Source organism: Scophthalmus maximus, chromosome 2 (genome assembly GCF_022379125.1).
Source record: "Scophthalmus maximus strain ysfricsl-2021 chromosome 2, ASM2237912v1, whole genome shotgun sequence".
NCBI lineage: Eukaryota > Metazoa > Chordata > Actinopteri > Pleuronectiformes > Scophthalmidae > Scophthalmus > Scophthalmus maximus.
This window is the reverse complement of record NC_061516.1, coordinates 8965307-8982226: the sequence shown is the minus strand read 5'-3', so window position 1 is coordinate 8982226 and position 16920 is coordinate 8965307. Positions and strand designations below refer to the sequence as shown.

Here is a 16920-nt window from a genome sequence, read left to right as displayed (position 1 = left end):
CATCATCAGGTCGAAATGTACATTTTTTTTAAACTATATTTTATGATATGGCACAAATCATTGACATTCTCATCAGCAATATCCTACTTGTAGTGTTTTGTGTTACGTAGCAAATGTTGACATGCTAAACTAAGATGGTCATAAAGATAAACTTCATGGTTGTTAAGGTATTCCCAAGCAGCATATAGTTTATTTGCTCATTAAAAAATATCAACAAGGTTGCAGCTTCTGATGAAATTACAAGAGACCACACTTGGTTATTTCCTGTAAATTGGTGAGATTCTCATATAAATACTTGTGTTATATTGGTAGAGTGCTACAACAGGGAATTAGGATGCACAACACTTTGTTGATGTGAATACATTCATGCTAGCTGCCCAGAACATTCAGAGCAAATATGGTCTCAGCCAACATTTAAAGCATTGCAAATGATTCAAACCACAGTTTTCATTTTGGTAATAGTAGAAAAATGTTAGATTCACTTCAAATCACTAGCATTACTCCGAATATTATTAAAAAAAATGACGTTTGTGGAGGTCAAAATTAATCAGATAGTTGATCAACAGAAGATTAATTGTTAAAACTTTGCTAACTCATTAATTTTTAAAGTTCTTTTATGACAGTAATTTGAAAATATTTGGGTTTTGTACTATTGTTCAAAACATCATCAATGAAGACACCATCTTAGGAGAATGGGATCACTAATTACTTTTTTAAACAGTAATTACTCATTTCGAACTTGTTATTGAACAAACCAACAATTAATTGATTATTTAAGAAAATAATTGGCACTTTAACATGTAATAAGAATAATTGTTAGTTGCAGCCCGAGACGTTTGTACAATTTGAAAAAAACTCATGTTATTGTCAGTGGAGTGCTCAAATGTAGTGCTGTCCTGCATACAGACGGTGAACATTCATATTTCATGGGTGATGCTTTTTGATGATTGTCATAAGCCACATTAAAATGTAATCATGCTAAAAATAAAACATATGAAATGATAAATTTCAGGAAACAATTGAACACATATAACCAGTAGTTGAAGGAGTAGCAGTGGTAAACCCTCCGGGTGGGCATTTTCTACGTAAAATTACTTTGTTTGCTAAGAACATAAAAAACATCTTATAATTCACAATTCATCTCAACAGGGCAGGCATTATAAAGAAAGGATTATTCCCTTGAGACTGTCTTTACAGCTGTTAGAGGCTGTTGAGAGGCGACGTGGAAGTCCGTGTCCTCTGTGGGGTTGTCAGGGCAGCCGGAGTCTCTTGAGCAACTGTTCATATCTGCCTTTGTGTTCTTACCGGTGGCCTCAGCCTCCTGATTGGCCTCATTCTCCAACTGACGATCAGCTGTAAATCAGAGAAGACGTGTTGGCTGGATGTACTGTTAGAGAGATGAAAAGATGAGCAGTAAGTAATCCTTCACAGCTATTGTTCCTGTGCATTTAGACTGAATGGCCTGTCTGTCTGTGGCCAACATCCTTGTGTGTCCTGCTCTAATTCTCAGAAATGCTCTTTGGCATTATGCTGTTATTCTTAAACTATATAGCTCACCTCTTTCGTAGCCCGGATACCCTCCCTGTCTTATCTACTTTAGGTGTAATGTCACTTGTCCCCTCTCCTTTCTGACTGCAAATGTCAAAAGCGTGGCTTTTTCCAGGTTTATCATGTCGCAAAATGTGCGTGATGACACTGTCCTTGGATAACCTTTTGTATGGTTCCCATTACTCACGGCGTAGTTGCTGCAGGGGGTCGACAGCGGCGAGCAGGCGATGCCTGTGCTCTGGATCAGTCACATTCAGCTCCATCAGGTGATGTTCCCTCAGCCTCATCAAGTCTTCTGCTGTTTGGTAACCGTTCTGCTGCAGAGGCGAGAAATACTCCTGATGGAACACCTTGTAAAGAAGATAATTGTTGCAGCATCAGATCAGTCCAGAATTTAAATAAAAGCAAAATACCTCCAAACTGAGGCGCTTTAACACTTCCTGGACAGTTGATCTGTGTTTCACTTTGTGGCTGTGTGTTTCCTTGTGTATCTCAGGTCTCTCCTCTCCTAGCACATCCACATAAATGAACTTAAAATTCCCAATCCTGCCATTCAGCATGCCTGTCCATGTTCCCATTGGTGGCTTGGCGATGATGTCAATCACATCTCCCACCTGCAGGAAAGTTTGGATTTATTAGTTAGTTAGTTTTAGTTTTAATTTATTACATTCATTTATAACAGATCGTGTACAAAAAAACACTTATTGTTACACCTTTAGGTTAAAAAAATGCAGAATTTACAATAAATGTGTTGCTTCCATATATCTGGAAGCAGATACTAAGTCAAAATATATTAAGACTAATACACAGGAATAAAATCGACCTTTAAGGCTATACTTAAATGTATGGAGTTATTCTTATGGTCCTATATGGTCTTATGGTGTATGATACAGATACTAATACAGTTACTTACGTCATTTATTGAATCTATTTAATTTCCAGGTTTGTTTACCTTGAGTTTAAGGGATTCTGTGTCATATGGACTTGGCACATGGTCTGTATGGACTCTAGCTCTGCCACAGAACTGTCTGGTGCACAGTAGATCGTCCTCCAGCCTCAGACTGCCTCTGTTACTCGAGCAGTCTGACCCACTGGTGACTCCACCTATGGAGCAACACACAAAACAAAAGTGTTCCATAAGGGGGGAGCTACATTGACTTGTGAATTCTGCAGCTTTCTGATTGTCCACATGTCAGAATCAAGAGAGTGTGAGTGGTTAGTGTGGCTTTACAAATCAGTGCATCTAAATTAGATAAATTGGAGTAAAGGGGGCAGAGGTAGAGGAGTGCACAAACAAGGGTTGCATAATTCATCAAGTTGCGTTGTGAAAAGTGTGCTTGGTTCAGTGCCAGAAGGTGCTTACTTGAGGAGCTTTGTCCACTGTTCAGGCTGTAGAGGCTTTCCAGAGAGTTAGTGGACTGCCTGTGTCCTTTAGTCAATGGTCGCCCACCAGCAGCCTCCTTCAGTGCTCCGTTTTTCTGAGTGTCTCCGTCCTGCACAGTCGAAACACAAAGTCACATTTTTATTCTCTCCTATGCTTTTTGTTCTCTGGCACTCGTTCAATCACTCCAACTACACGGGGAAACAAAAGAGAACGCTAACCAACCAGAAAGCTGAGTCAGAGACCTAAGCTGCTCCGTTTGATTCCGCATGTGACGGGACAGCTCATCATCCCAGTTTATGCTGGGACACGCAGGTTCTCTGGCAAGCCAAATACTTAATCCTGCAAGAGTTGACTTGCTTTTTATAGCTGACAATGAGGAGGTGTGAGATGAGCATAATCCCCAGCTACCTGTGTTCAGCTTTTAACTTGTTCGGGGACTTTCACATCACGGACTCCACTGGCACAGTCCATCTGACTGCAGTTTCTGAAGTGTAAGCTTCTAAACTGGCATGCAGTTTATATATATATATTAAAAAAAAGATATATGATTTTGACTGTGTTTTGAAATTGTCAGCCAAATCTTTTAAAGTGATGGACATGTGGGAAGAAACTGGAAGCAGACAAAATACATATAATTCAAGGGTGTTGGCAGGCTCTGTGTTACTCTTTGTCGATTTCTCTACACTGCAACAGTATTCTGCATGTCACCTGCATTATTCTAAAAAAATTCTGTTGTTTGTTCAAGCTGTGTATTACGACTTAAGTGGTCGATTTCAAGACGTAATGGTGCTTATTCTCTGCCATGTAACCTTAACCCTAATCATCACGCTCACTTCTACAAGCTCATCAAGCATGGGTCGGTGAAGACAAATGCAGACAATTAATTGTGGCATATACCTCCTGTCAACGGTAGAGGCGCTAATTTAGGACACGGTCGGTTTGGTCATTTTTACCACAAATGTTAGAGTTCGTCAACAGTTTTATCATCTAATCAGACAGATTCACATAAAACGTTTGACTCTTTAGCACTCAAACGTTTTTTTAGTAGTCAAATTTCAGTGACACTTTTTATTATCCATTTAGGCACAAAATAAATCACTGACCCTTGCTTTTGATGTAACTGGATTCAAGTGAATTGGGTTGCACACAATTTCCACAAAGGAATATCCATATCTTATCGTTGTGTATGCCATAAGTTTGATTTAATTAATGATCATTTCTTTATTGTGCACAGCAGAAATTTCTGATACTTCATGCATTAATTCATCATGACTTAGTTATTTTCATGTTATCATTTAGATATGTATTTATGTGTGTCTTGTACCATTGTTACCAAATACTGATAATGAATCAGCAATTAAATGATCAAACTGTTGCCATATATCTGTGGCCAGTTCCTCTTTTTTTCAGTTTTTTTTTACCACTTTAGAGAGAGAAGGGGAGAGAAAGACAGAAACTAGGTCACAGAGAAAGATGGGATATGACATGAAACAACGGTCCCCCAGCCAGGAATCAGACTGTGGACGCGGAGATTATGTGGTATATGCACCAATAGGCCACCAGATGCCCCCTGTTTTAGAAAAATCCAAGTGACGTGCATGTGTCTACAGTATGTGTGTCTGTCTGTGTGTGTGTACATGAATTGTGTATATGAATTTCCTATTCGAGGAATTCTGTGTATCTTGCAATTCATAACGAGTGATGCATTAGTTATGAATTAACTAAGCATATGTTCATGTATAATTATCATGAAATGCTAAATGAATCCTTGTTTATACTGGTCACACATGTATTGCAAATGCCTGTACGTGGTCAAGCCACTGAGTAAAACAGCTGGATGATCTGAGAAGGAATCCAAAACTAATTCAGAGGTATCTAAGAATTTCAATTTAATAGTCATGTAATTATTATTAATGGAAATTCTGTTCAATATGATGAATATGCATATGGTGATACAACATTTTTAAATACCATGGCCACATTGTTGGTGATTTTTGGCCTGTGTTAACCAGGTATGAGGGTTGGGTCTGTATGTCCCTACTATACTGCCAGGTCTAATTTCAACACTAGCATGTCAAGTACTTACTATAAAATGATAAGTGATAGTTTGGTGGTTTGTGAGCGGCAGACCTGGTGTGGGGCTGACAGCTGTGTCTGGTTGCTGACAGATGTTATTTCAATCGGTGTGAACCACTTCAAATGCAGAGCGCCATGAACTTCAGACTTGTTTTATTAACATAATCCTTGTAAGGTGCCCAACGTACAATGGTGGCTGTCTGAACCCTCTCTGGTGGGGCCTCAGCATGCGTCCTGACGCTCTCTGGCGCCTCCATTTGCAATTCTTTTGGCCCTGATTTGGTTGGATCATCAGTCTGCTCCTGTTTCTATTTAGAAACAAAACACACTGTAAACAGAGGGCTCCCTCCACAAATACCAAATAAACAGTTCAAATTTTCCGTGAAAATATTGAAATTTGATCTGGTGGTGAGGATGTTAAAGATGTTTGACAAAGCTCAATTCCTAGAATAACAAGCTGGCTGATTGAGGAAGTTGGTTGTCTTACCGCACAGCTTCCATCGTCCCGTGGTTTCATTAAAGGCATGTGTTGTGAGAAGGCGTCCAATCTCCCAAATCTGGTCAACTGGGTAAAATACAGATTAAAATAAGGGTTTTCAATAGACAGATGGGCATATTATCTGTCTCTGTGCGTGTCTGTGTGTTCTCCTTGTGACACCACAACACAAACAGTTTGTGTTTATCCCTGTTTATGATTTGTGTTCTGAAAATAGGTTAACCCCTGGCAACAATACAGCAGGATATGGAAATGAGCTGGATATGCATGATTTATGGCCTGATTCAAAATATTATATTATAAATATTATATTCACTGTTATTTTTTAACCAATATTTTATTTTCAGTTTATCACGTCCTGGTCTGCTGATCCATGCTCTCATATTCAGTATGAAAACAGTTGGTCAGTAACTTCAGTTGATCAGTCATTCAGCTCTGCTCTCACAACATCTGTTACACTGACTCTTGGCTCATTTCCCATCATTGGCCGTTACTGAACTGAGGCCTCACTCTCAGATGTGGCGTGGTTGGATAAGCAGCTGTTCATACATTATCTGATAGAAAACATTTACAACCATGGATATATTTATGTTTGTAAATAAATATTTGTTAATCGTTTCCTATTTGTATTTACAGCCATGTTAATGTTAATTCTGAGGCAGATGTTTTTTAAAATATAAAACTATCTTATCCAAAATATCCTTGCTACATGTGGTGAAGGAGGAAAAAAAATGTCCAGCTGCATGATGAGATTAAAGGGTAATTGGTGGAATTATTTTTTGGGTTGAGATGATGAACTGGAGACTGATTTTTTTAATACTGTTGGAATCCCCAGGGATGTAAAGTCAACAATAATAACTAATAATATTTTTTAAAAAACTGTCTAAAATCCGCTGTATTTTGCAACTGTGCAACATTGAAAGGTTGGTAACTGATATTCTCATCTCACTTATTATTGTATGTCCTCAATGCTGGGGGAATCAAAAATAAAAATCGAAATAGATAATTGTCTCAATCTAAGCAGAAAACGCAGAGATATTAGTCCTTAGGCTAAACTTCAAACCCTCTGGATCCTTTTTTTCTACATAATGTGACTAACTAGTATCCTTTAGATGCAGGCTTAGAAAACCATTGTTCCGGAGCCCTGTTGTCTATACGCATTATCTGTGAAATGTTCCCCAATCATTTCATCATTCATGTGCAGCTCCCAGACAATCAATTCTTAAGCTGCTGCTTGCTTTCAAGTTACCAATGTATATATTACAATTGTGACCAGATTTATAACAAACATAATGTAAACTCATATTTTATTAATAATAATGCTTCAAGGGATATCAGTTGTTACGTCTTAGCAGTATGGTCTAAACACTAATATCGCCATATTTGTTATGTTTTCATGTGATTATGATTGTGGTCATTATTATGATATTATTAAACTGCAGTTTATGAGGCATTAGTGCTGCTTACTGAGGCTGAAAATGTAACTCAGCTGTAAAACCTTTGGCTCAGAATCCCTTAAAAGCAATTAAGAAGAAACGAGTAGTCAGTAGACATTTCAATTACAGTTCAGATGGTCTAAATGTTCCCCAAAGAGCTCTGAGGTGCAATTAGAAAGTAGGGCCCTGCAAGGCACACTTTAATGACACGGTGCAGGTCTGGGAGCAGCAGGCTACATAATAGACTGCATCAACGGAAAGGGTTAGACATCGGAGACTGTAGCCTTAATGTTGCTCTCTGCTGTACTTTGGCACAAAAAATAAATGCTTTGCAAAGAAATTCAAAGACATTTAAAGATCCTACGTGTCTCATTTAAGGTTTTAAAGCAAATATAGTTGGCAGAAGCAATGAAAGGCTGGTGGAGAAGTAACTTCCAACATGAACTTCTCAATGAAGCCAGAAAAAGAAGACAATTAAAGTATAGGGTCACAATTTCTCAAGCAAGCAAGCAAAGTAAAACTGTGCTCAGTGCAGGCTCCCTGCTGTTCACTCATTATTGGACCGATTGCAAACATCTTTAATCATTAGATGGAAAAATAGGCCTCAGCTTTAAAAATATCCGAGTGGTCCTTTAAGACACACTCGAAAAAACTGTGAGATATCCTTTAAGATGCAACATCTGCTGGTTTTATTGGAAAATCGTGCACTGGAAACACTACTGCCTTAGTTGGTTAGAGGCTGTCAATCTGGTCTCATTCACTGATGGTAATGGTAACAGTGACGTGTGTCTTACTGTGTTTGGTGAGAGGTGCAGATCTGTGATGGAGCGGACCATTTGTGGGGGAGACAGACTGGGCTGTTTGATGTCCAGTTCCTGTATCAAACTCTCAAAACGATCCCATTCCGTCGCCCGAGGTAGTGACAAGGTGCCGCCGCAGCTCCACAGCTCATGTCGAGGTGGGTGGCAGGTGTGGTAGAATGGAGACCAGGGCTGTGGACACTCAAAGGGGCTCCACAGATGATTTCCGACCCTTGGGCTGACAATGCCCTCCTCCTCCGAATCGTCACGGCCTTTGGCCTGTTGCCGCTGTGGTGATGAGGACTTCTCTGCTCTCTTCCCCAGGCCGATGCAGGTCAGCACTGGATTGCTGTTACTCAGCACACCCGACAAACGATCTGAAGATGAGGGGTAATTATTTGAGATAATCATGCAATAATGCAGCTTCTCCAACCGATCCAAGATCACCACCAGCAATTACTCACCGTTATCCTCAGATTCTGTGTTCTTTCCTTTCCCAGCTCCACCCTGATGAGCCTTCTTTGCTTGCACCAGACTCTGTAACTTCTTTAGCCTTCTTTTGGTGTGTATGGATTCTGCTTTGTCAGCTGCAGTTTCACTTTCCTGTAAAAAAGAAAGAATTTGTGCATTGAAGGCAGAGGGGCACACCCCCTGCATCAACTACATAGAATGTTGCACTGGAAAAATGTAGCATTTTCACACCACTGTGTTTTGAATAATCGACCACTTGGTGTGTTGTGTCTGTTTGTGTATGTTTACATATATGTATATTCAGTGACATATGGAGACTCATTTATGCTAAGAACAAAGCAAAACGAAAAGAAACAAAACAATTGTCAATTTTCAGAAAGCTTTTCCAAATGGCTGGAGCAGAAAATGTTGTAAACCTTCTTTCACCGGGGACAGACAAGCAGACATGAGGTTTTTGATCTAGCGAAAAGATTTAATGCCCTTTATACTCAGTGGTGGAAGAATTATTCACTTTGTATTCATTTGAAGTAAAACTACAGTATCATAAGCTTTGTGTACTTAAATGATCAAAAGTGTATCATATTGGTTGTTTACAAATATAATAAGTACAATACGTACCTCTCAGTTTAGAGGGAGTTTGAAGAAAAAATACATGTTCCGGTAAATAACTACGTATTTAATCATCAACTTGAGTGAGTGCGCTTAATTATTCTTTCTGCATTTCATATCGTCATGGTCCAAGACTTAAGTTTCTTCTCGACCTTGGTGACACTCTTTTGGAACTCTGTGAACCTTGTTTCTTCGTGGTCTTTGTGTATCATTTCTGTGATTGCTCTTCCTTCTCTTGGTTTATGTAAAGTTACTTTCTTGTGATCCCTTATGTTGTGTGCAGTTTGTATTTCCTGTTTTATTTTGTAATTCATTTCCTGTGCTTGTGTGTCTGGTTTCCTCTTATTTTACGTTTCTTGTGATTCCCTGTGATCGTCTGCACCTGTTCCCAATGTATCTCCCCAGTGTATTCTTACCTGTGCCCTCTTGTGTGTATATAGTCTTTGTGCCTCCCTTTGTTCTGGTTGGTTCGTCTCTTTATCTCTATTAAATCCTGTTTATCTACGTTTAGCACTGTGTAGCCCTTTGTCTCTTTTTTCCATGCATCACCCCAGTGCTTTTTTGTCCTCGTACCTGTGTTGAGGTTTTTGATCTGCTGAGTTTGAATGACTGGCTCAAGGATTTTGTTAATACGGCGGACCCCCAGCCAGTCTCCTGGCCAGTCTCCAGTGTCCTGCCCCAGTCCTTAGTTTCCAGTGTCCTGCCTCAGTCCTTAGTTTCCAGTGTCCTGCCTCAGTCCCTAGTTTCCAGTGTACTGCCTCAGTCCCTAGTTTCCAGTGTACTGCCTCAGTCCTTAGTTTCCAGTGTCCTGCCTCAGTCCCTAGTTTCCAGTGTACTGCCTCAGTCCCTAGTTTCCAGTGTCCTGCCTCAGTCCTTAGTTTCCAGTGTCCTGCCTCAGTCCTTAGTGTCCAGTGTACTGCCTGAGTCCCTAGTTTCCAGTGCCCTGCCTCAGTCCCTAGTTTCCAGTGTCCTGCCTCAGTCCTTAGTTTCCAGTGTCCTGCCTCAGTCCTTAGTGTCCAGTGTACTGCCTCAGTCCCTAGTTTCCAGTGTCCTGCCTCAGTCCCTAGTTTCCAGTGTCCTGCCTCAGTTCCTAGTTTCCAGTGTCCTGCCTCAGTCCCTAGTTTCCAGTGTACTGCCTCAGTCCCTAGTTTCCAGTGCCCTGCCTCAGTCCCTAGTTTCCAGTGTCCTGCCTCAGTCCCTAGTTTCCAGTGTACTGCCTGAGTCCCTAGTTTCCAGTGTCCTGCCTCAGTCCTTAGTTTCCAGTGTACTGCCTGAGTCCCTAGTTTCCAGTGTACTGCCTGAGTCCCTAGTTTCCAGTGTCCTGCCTCAGTCCTTAGTTTCCAGTGTACTGCCTCAGTCCTTAGTTTCCAGTGTACTGCCTGAGTCCCTAGTTTCCAGTGTCCTGACTCAGTCCTTAGTTTCCAGTGTCCTGACTCAGTCCTTAGTTTCCAGTGTCCTGCCTCAGTCCTTAGTTTCCAGTGTCCTGCCTCAGTCCTTAGTTTCCAGTGTACTGCCTCAGTCCTTAGTTTCCAGTGTCCTGCCTCAGTCCTTAGTTTCCAGTGTACTGCCTCAGTCCTTAGTTTCCAGTGTCCTGCCTCAGTCCTTAGTTTCCAGTGTACTGCCTCAGTCCTTAGTTTCCAGTGTACTGCCTCAGTCCTTAGTTTCAAATGTTCTGCCCCTGTCCCTGAACCCCGGTCGAAGGCCTGACCGACCCCTGTCCCTAAGTCCCAGTCGGCAGCCAGGCCGACCCACGCTCCTGGTCCCCAGTAGGCGGCCGTGCTGACCTACGCTCTTCCCCCTGAATGGCTGCACCCCTTTGCTCGATCTCCAGGTCGTCCTACTGAGCCCCTTTGCTCGTTATCCGTTCTGCCCTCAGGCCGTCTGCCAGGGTCCCCCAGCAAAGCCATGCCCGGCTCATTTTTATTATTACTTTACTTTTACTTCATTGTGACATAATTTACTCAGTTTGTTATATAAGCAGACTGTGGGAAGCAAGCACTGTCATTTCCCTCACATGCACTAACATGTGCGCAAACATCCAGGTGTGCCAGGTATCTACGTGCCAGCCTGTCACGTGGGTACAGGATTACAAAAGACTAAACTCTGCCATCCACTTTGGAAGTAATTATCATTTGTGGTCCACGTGTCAATGACATTAATCAAATTTGATTTATTTAGAAAGTGGTGTTAGATTGACTTCAAACACTACACCATGCGGCTCTACTTGTGGCTGCTGTGAGGCAGCAGTAATGTGGTTTTACCTGAGCTGGTAGATCTGTCTGTGTCCTGTCACGGTTCAGCTCCTTCACTCTGTCATCTCTTGTCAGCCTGCTGCTCTGACAGGGAGCTTCACGCATCTCTGCAGGATCAACCCACACATGTCAGATAAGGCTTTATAACGTGCGTCTATTGTCAAACGCACAAATCAATAAGGAGATTTTTCATTTATTCAACATATCAGATAATACAAAAAATACACCTACATTATTTATACCATACACTCACTCTGAGAAGTTCAAATAAACTGTCTTTTAGTTTAATCTCTATAAGGAATTTGCTTTTGATCATACAGACGTGTTCCATCACCTCTGCTCTGAACTTTGTTTTGATGAGATAAGTCCTTCTGGTCACCAGATGACATCCAGCAAACATGACTGATGTCTTTTTCTGCAACAGACAAGGTGGTGAGGAAGAAGAAGCAGGTGACACATTGGTCACATTGTAGCTGCATACAGAAAGGTTCAAGATGTGATATGAGATCTAGACGAGCAGTATGAGCCTGCATTTAGTCCTAACCACATGTAAGAAAAATGATATTAGACATATTAAGATAAGTCACTGTAATAATGTAACACCAACCTAATGTTTCATTTTCTGAGGGTGATGTTGGTAAACATGACCTGAAATGACAAATATTTTAATTTTCCTAATGGGAACAAAGTTGATTCTATTGAGTGAAAGAAGAGCAGAGTGAAAAACACAGCCATAGGAAATCAATAGAAACCATCATTGAGCAATGCACTGTGTGCTCACTTGACAAAACAGGTTACTGAACAAAATGAGCCAAGAAATCTCACATACCGTTTATTGCCCCTTTTTGATTTCATGGCATTCTCAGGTTGATTCTTGGGAAAACAAAGACGGCTTTAAAATCTTCTGAAAATTGCCCACTAATACCAGTGATTGATCAGGTCTAGATCTGAGAGATCGTTAACTTACGGAACCGATGGATGGATCTGAGCCCCCCCACTCAGGACCACAGCTCAGAAGAGCAGGGCTGCACTGGTACTTGGGCAGGACTTCCTTCAGTGATTGGCTGTAGGCTGGTTCATATATGCTTTCCGTGGAGCCCGCCTGGGAAAAAAGAACAATCAGCGGTTTGCATAGTGACAGCAGCCAACATCGATTCACTCTGTTCAAACTTATTGTTGAGGTTCATTCAAGAGGAATTGTCTGGAATCAATAATCATACACAATATAAAATCAATGAAAAGTGTCACAGCAGCAGGGGCAGGTGAACATGGCTACTCATCTAAGGGTTCGGCATCTACACTGATGAATTTTCATTGCATGTACAGTGTACCACTTAAACTATGTATAATCAATATCTATTACTCTTTGCTGTACTTTTTTCTGCTTAATTTCCTGAGTTCCTGAATAGGTCAAGTCAGCAGTCAGACACAAACACACTGATTGGGTCTCAATGTCTGGCCATGTGAAAAGGCAGTGCTGGATTATGTTCTAGAAGCACTATTTGCAATTGTAAATATTAATCGAGTATTTGGAAACCTACGATGGTCAAACATTTGAGGGTAAAAAAAAAAAAAGATTCCACAGAATGGTGGTAAAAGAGTTAAATGTCCTTCAGGAAGACTCATGCAACATTCAACAACCAGGACTGATGGAATTTAATGAAACGAAAGAGATGATTACACCCATGAATTAAATCATACTTGTCAACTTAAACATGTTTGGTTTCTATTGGTGACAATGTTTCACCTCCTTCCCTGCCCTGAGCCTCCCGTCCACAACCTTAATGTCATGCTTACATGTTATAAAGTGCTCTGTGGAATCAGCTTCACAACAGCCACTACAGTCATATATGTCCTCAACAGGATGGTACTGACAAGCCAGTTCATTTCAACCTTTAAGATGGTGACACTGGTAGGGTAAGCTGCTCCATCCTGACACGCTCTGTGTGTGCAAGTGAGTGTGTAACTTTTGATATTTCTGTTTTTATTGTTTGATTCCACAGAATCTCCCCATTTTGATTAAACATTAAATTAATGACATCAGTCGTGTAGCCACTGACAAAATTCTGGCTTGTTCAGTAGAACAATTTATGATTTTGTTTCAATGTGGTTTTCAATTTTGGCTGATGACATCTCATACTGTCTCGCACTGTGGCCAAATTCAGGATTTTAAACCAAAGCCCCAAATCTGCACTGAGTGCAAGGGGAAGCATGGTATCAACATTTAGTCCTGTTATACCTGTAGATATAAATGGATTGTGTTTATTTATACAGTTACTTATCTAAGTTACATTCACCCCATTCACACAAACGTAGCACACACAGCATTTTTTTCAAACATATATCATTCACATGCTGACGGACGGTTCAGTGTCACTTTCAGCATGCAGACTGGAGAAACTGGGGATCAAACCGCTGACCTTCTGTATAGTGGACAACCCGCTCTACTCCCTGAGCCACAGCAGTATAGAAAAGTATAGATAAAGATACAGTATAAACAACTAAAACATTATTATTGTTTTAGTGCTAAATGCAGCCATGTGACAAAGTTGGATTCACCCCCCACACTCAACACCAGTCTCATGATCTCTTTTCTCAATATAATAATCACATTATTGAGTGATACCAAGAAGATGCACATTCATCCTTATTCAAACAAGAGCTGGTGCTATGCACCGGTTGACTTCATGCACAATGTTAAAAAAATTACATTGTTGGAAAATATGTCATGTTTACATGTTCTTTATATCCTGTCTGCTGATGATTTATTCCAAAATAAAGATATTACATTTGCAACTATATATGGTCGAAACTAACCCAGCAACTATGACAGCAAAGGCTGCATCTAAGGAACGTTATGAATCTTGGAGAGAAGGAAAGTGGTTGTAGTTGTTGTCTCTCTCCCCAGAGAGCCCATTTCAGATCCTTGTCAACAAGAATAACATCACCAGTGTCTCCCACAGAGACACACAGAATCTCTTCTGCCTCTGAGGCTGCAGGGATTGAACGAGTGCCCCTGACAGACATAACTCAAATCTACTGGAGTTCAGAAGAGGACGTATCTTACCAGCGTGAAGCAGAACAGGTTCATGTTCGACGGTCCGTGCCACAAACAATGGAGCCAAGTGGAGACGAGCCTCTGGGATGCACCAACACTTTCACATGCTAACCTCCCACCCAAACACACACATGCACCCTAACACGCCCCCGTGATGTAAGGGCTTGTGCAGCCCCCATGCTGTCCACAGCCCAATGGCCTAATCCTACTTTCAAATCCCTCACATAATCCAATAGATGCAGTGAGCCTTCACTGTTCAACACTGGCCTCAGAAAGAGCCTGGCCACCCATAACAACAAGACAATAAACAGCCCAGGCCGGCTTTGTTTGGCATGAATCTGAAATGATAATGGCCTGGTGGAGATTGAGTAATCTCTACATAAAGTTAAACCTCTAAACACAGTGTTTACTCAGAAAACCAACTTATCATTACTATTATTATCATTATTATTGTTGCTGTTAATATTCTTGCAGAATACACAGATGCCATACTTCTGCATAGTACAGAAGGTTTTCATAGCAAAGCTTGCCAGTCCAAGAATACTAACTTTAATAAATGTGTATAGAAAATGTTAGAAAAAAATGCTTAGCAGTATCTCTATGATTAAAATAATAATAAACTAATAAACAAAAGCAGAGTTACAGTGACTGAGCCCATTTCAGACGGTGGGTGTTTTGCCTCAGGGAAGCTGCAGAAATGTTCACCTGTTCTCCAAGTGGGGATACTTGAGAAAATATCTGTGTTTCACTGACAAATCCCATAAATCTCTTAGCACAAACCTCTTATTACAGTCATTTCTTTTCATCTGCACTGAGGATAAACATCAGTGTAAATCCATGGTTTCCAGCTCTTATTCCTTCCAGACAGTTGTCCCAGTGAAGAGGTTTCTGAAAATAACATTATTACAATCATTACTGATGTCAAGCTCAATGTTAATCCCCTATTGAAAGCCCCCTACCACCCCAACCCCCACCCCCACCCCCATTTCTCTTCTGTGCATTTGTCTACACCGTCTCCGTCTTTTTGTCTCTCATCCAGAGATAAAGAAGTCCTTTCATCTTGCTGTGATGGGGCTCTGCGGAAGAATTAGGTCAGAGAATGAGGACAATATTTCTCTGGTAATAAGAATCCAAGACGCTACTTATATTTGACTCTCTCAGAAAGTAAATTCAAGAGTCTTACTGTTTATGCATCCAAGAATATCCTTTATAGCTTATGTCTTATATCTGTCTTTACCGCAGCAAAGATTTATATTCTATAAGGGGTTATACACCAGTTATATAACATTGGCCTTCAATAAAGTTTAGGGAAATAATGCCTCAATTGAAGCAGCAGAAACCACACACCCAGGCTTTCAGTCCCTACATTGGTCAAAGCCAGGTACTATTTACATAATTCAACTTAATAGCATCTGACGTTGATGATATCAGATTTTTTATATTTTCAGTCAGAGTTGGTGCATGACACCACACCCGATGTGCAAACCTGATCTGGTTTCATACCTTTAAGCCTATTCGGGCATATACTTGAGTTGGGATACTGAACTCAACTCTAGGGCTCAGCTGAAGAACACTGAGGTGATATATGTCCCAAAGGTGCACTGTGGCCACTGTGGTTTTTAGAACCAAGCCTTTCCAGGTTTCTTTCTTCCAGTAAGTTAATGGCATGTTCTCTTGGCTTATGGTAAATTCAGCATGGAGTTTTCAGGGGTTATCAGTAGTGGAGGGCTGAAATGTGAGATGTAAAGGAAAACCCAGATAAAAATAGTTGCTTGATGACCATTAATAGCGTATGTCTAATTTATTTTTAGCCATCATGATGCATTTTATGATGCATATTTGTTAAAATGATTATATGAGCATGATTGTTGAGGTGTTTTGATGAGAATATGGCAACTACTCTACTATAATAACAGTTGTGAATCACATCACAGTGATCACCAGGGGGGATGACATCAGTTTCCCAAACATTGAAAACACAAAAAAAGAACCAAAATCAATTCCCCAATAAACTGTTGAACTGAACTGAAAACAGAGCGGCTACTCCATTTTAGCTGTACAAAGATAGAAGAGCTTTTTGTAGGACTATTTTTATATCACCAACAGGTATGATTTTCTTTCTGTTTATTCATATTAAAACACTTTCATGTTGAATGTAAAATATCTTTTTGCGCCTATGCTCCTGCCCATAAAAAATGTATTTTATTTAACATAAATGGAGACACATTTATGTAGATTGTTGGATTAACACTTTTATATAGATTTTGCCAGAAAGACAAATATTGTTGTTATTAGAATTAAATATTTTTCTGTTTCGTTCATCTGGGTGGGACCACTCATGGACATTTGAAATGCCAGCACTCACGTCGCAGCTCATCAAAACACAAACACTCATCAAAATGTCCCTTATTGCCAATGTTGGTACTGAGTTCCACTGTGCTGCCCTCTATTGGGATCCGTCAGGAATACAGGGTTATAAATTCATAGACCCTGCAGGCCTAATCTAATTATTGAATGTTCCAACCTGATAATCAGCAACGACAAAACTGGTCTCTGTTGTGTTTTCCTCCCAGATGAGACTCAAACCCAAACTGCATATGGGGAGAGCCACACAGTGAAACAACATCATGTGCTATCGTAATTGTTTTTAACAAAGTATCTTGAGAAAGATACGGCGCCCATGTTTGTGACCTTTAATACAAAGAGAACGATCCCTAAAGGCAATGTTCTGTAATGCACAGCGTAGTCTGATTAAATTAACACCAGTAATCTGCTTGTTTCACACATTCT

General features: G+C 40.5%; 1 protein-coding gene across 1 annotated transcript; it reads right to left on the bottom strand.

Annotated features, from left to right (window-relative positions):
- Positions 1-100: 100 nt before the first annotated feature.
- On the bottom strand, positions 101-14292 carry samsn1b (SAM domain, SH3 domain and nuclear localisation signals 1b). Its single transcript, XM_035626735.2, has 15 exons — positions 14140-14292; positions 12040-12174; positions 11902-11945; positions 11680-11720; positions 11407-11487; positions 11082-11179; positions 8205-8343; positions 7735-8117; positions 5496-5573; positions 5197-5316; positions 2912-3041; positions 2501-2652; positions 1962-2162; positions 1736-1865; positions 101-1353 (listed from the first exon to the last, which is right to left on the bottom strand). The coding sequence occupies exons 1-15, from the start codon at positions 14161-14163 to the stop codon at positions 1172-1174; spliced, it is 1938 nt and encodes a 645-aa protein (XP_035482628.2). The 5' UTR covers positions 14164-14292; the 3' UTR covers positions 101-1171.
- Positions 14293-16920: the final 2628 nt, after the last annotated feature.